Genomic DNA, 1,769 nt, shown 5'->3' with positions numbered 1-1,769 from the left:
TGTTTCATCACCTGTCCTCACTAGCCTGACTCTGACCCAACAACTCATGTTGTATATGTTTGGCCGTTTCATCACAAGACTGACGCTGACCTGACAACTAATGTATGTTGTTGGTCATATTTGGCTTTTTCATCTGGTGTCTTCAGTAGATTGACTTTAAGCTGCTAACTGATGCTGTGCAGGCTTGGAATTTTTAACAGGGGTCATCATTGCACTGACATGGAACTGCTGTTTCTTCACATGTCCTTGCTAGACTGAGAAAGACCTAACATCTGATGTTGAACATGCTTGGCTGTTTCATCAAGTGTCCTCACTTGACTGACTTAAACCTGACATCTGCTGTTGTATCTGTTTCGCTGCATCCAGCTGACTAACTGAGCAATAATCCTAAAGGAAAAGAGAGAAAATAATCAGGAAAGCTCTCAGGCGGGCTTCATCTGGTGAAACGTTGTAATAAACATTGGTTCTTAAATAATGGACCACTTACACAGACAAACTTTCTTGATGTCAATTTGATCTGAAAAATCCTTACTTGAAATTCAAATTTAGGTAAAATTTATGTTAAATTGAGGTCAATTTCACATGAATTTTTTTTCAGGTTAGTTTCATGTCAATTCAGGTGAAATTTCCATGTCAATTTGAAGTCATTTTCAGGTGAAATTGACTGAAAAATATACATGTAAATTCAGATACAACTTTCATGTCAACTTCGGGACAAATTGAGGTCAAGTTTTGAACTGAAATTGACCTTTTTTGCTCTTTTCGGGTAAAATTGACCTGAAATTGACATCAAGAAATTTTGCCTGTGTATGACAACACAATGAAGATGAGTTTTTACCTGCGGATATACCTTTAAAATAAAATTTTACTGAGTAAAACGTTTAATTTACTTGTACACGTGTACAGCTTTCGATCTCACCTGGTGACATCTTCCCACAATGTTTGGATTTAACCTTGTACACCAACAATGTCCTTTAAAAGTCTTACCTTGAGAAAAACCTTGGCAAGATTACTTAGTCTCTTGTTATTAGCCTCAGAAAACCTCAGCATACATTCTACAATAGGCAAAGCTGTAATCTCTGGAAAAAAAAGGAGCACAAATGTCAACTATACATCTTTATTTATAACTACTCAACTACGGTCAACTTTACAGTTTTCTTTCGACTTTTTGTCAACTTTTTATGTACATCTGTAAAGATGAGCTTCATATCTATATTTAAACAATGGTCAAAATTGTATTTATAAGAATGATCATCTTTGTAAATATATTTGTAACAATGTTAAATTTTTTACACATATTTATAACTATGGTCAACTTGTATAGGTCTACATTTGTAACAACGGTAGACTTTGCTGTTATATTAGTATATTTTTTTCAAAATTCCCTTCAAACTCCATGAGAACCTAGTACAATACAGCAGTGTAAATGTGATGTTTAAAGCTGATTGCTACCCTACCTTTCTTTGATTCAGGTGTAGTAAGGTACATGAGTGTTGTGATTGTTGATAACACAGTTTCTTCATTAGGACTTGGAAACAAAACAATACAAATTATTTCATAACATTTAAAATAATGTTTCAAAATTTACAAAGACTAAATTCTGACATGATGAAGTAAACATCTATATTTTACAGAAAGTAACAATTTTATATATATTGCTCAAGGTCACTTAGTATAACAACAGGGGAGACAACTCCAACACAGGCGAGAATTATCCACTAGCTCACTCAACAAGACAGACAACCAGTGACAAGCTTCATAAACAGGGG

At 34.3% G+C, this 1,769-nt stretch overlaps 1 protein-coding gene across 1 annotated transcript; it reads right to left on the bottom strand.

The window, feature by feature from the left end:
• Positions 1-6: 6 nt before the first annotated feature.
• On the bottom strand, positions 7-1,563 carry LOC110444086 (armadillo repeat-containing protein 7-like; the record flags this gene model as incomplete). The annotated part of the gene is made up of 3 exons (XM_021488505.1): positions 7-387; positions 988-1,079; positions 1,458-1,563. Coding segments are annotated over 3 exons (285 nt in total), but the record flags the coding sequence as incomplete, so codon positions are not given.
• Between the last annotated feature and the right edge of the window lie 206 nt (positions 1,564-1,769).

Source organism: Mizuhopecten yessoensis, unplaced genomic scaffold (assembly GCF_002113885.1).
Source record: "Mizuhopecten yessoensis strain PY_sf001 unplaced genomic scaffold, ASM211388v2 hete_36008394, whole genome shotgun sequence".
Lineage (NCBI taxonomy): Eukaryota > Metazoa > Mollusca > Bivalvia > Pectinida > Pectinidae > Mizuhopecten > Mizuhopecten yessoensis.
The sequence above is the reverse complement of the archived record's forward strand: the minus strand, read 5'-3'. Positions and strand labels throughout refer to the sequence as shown.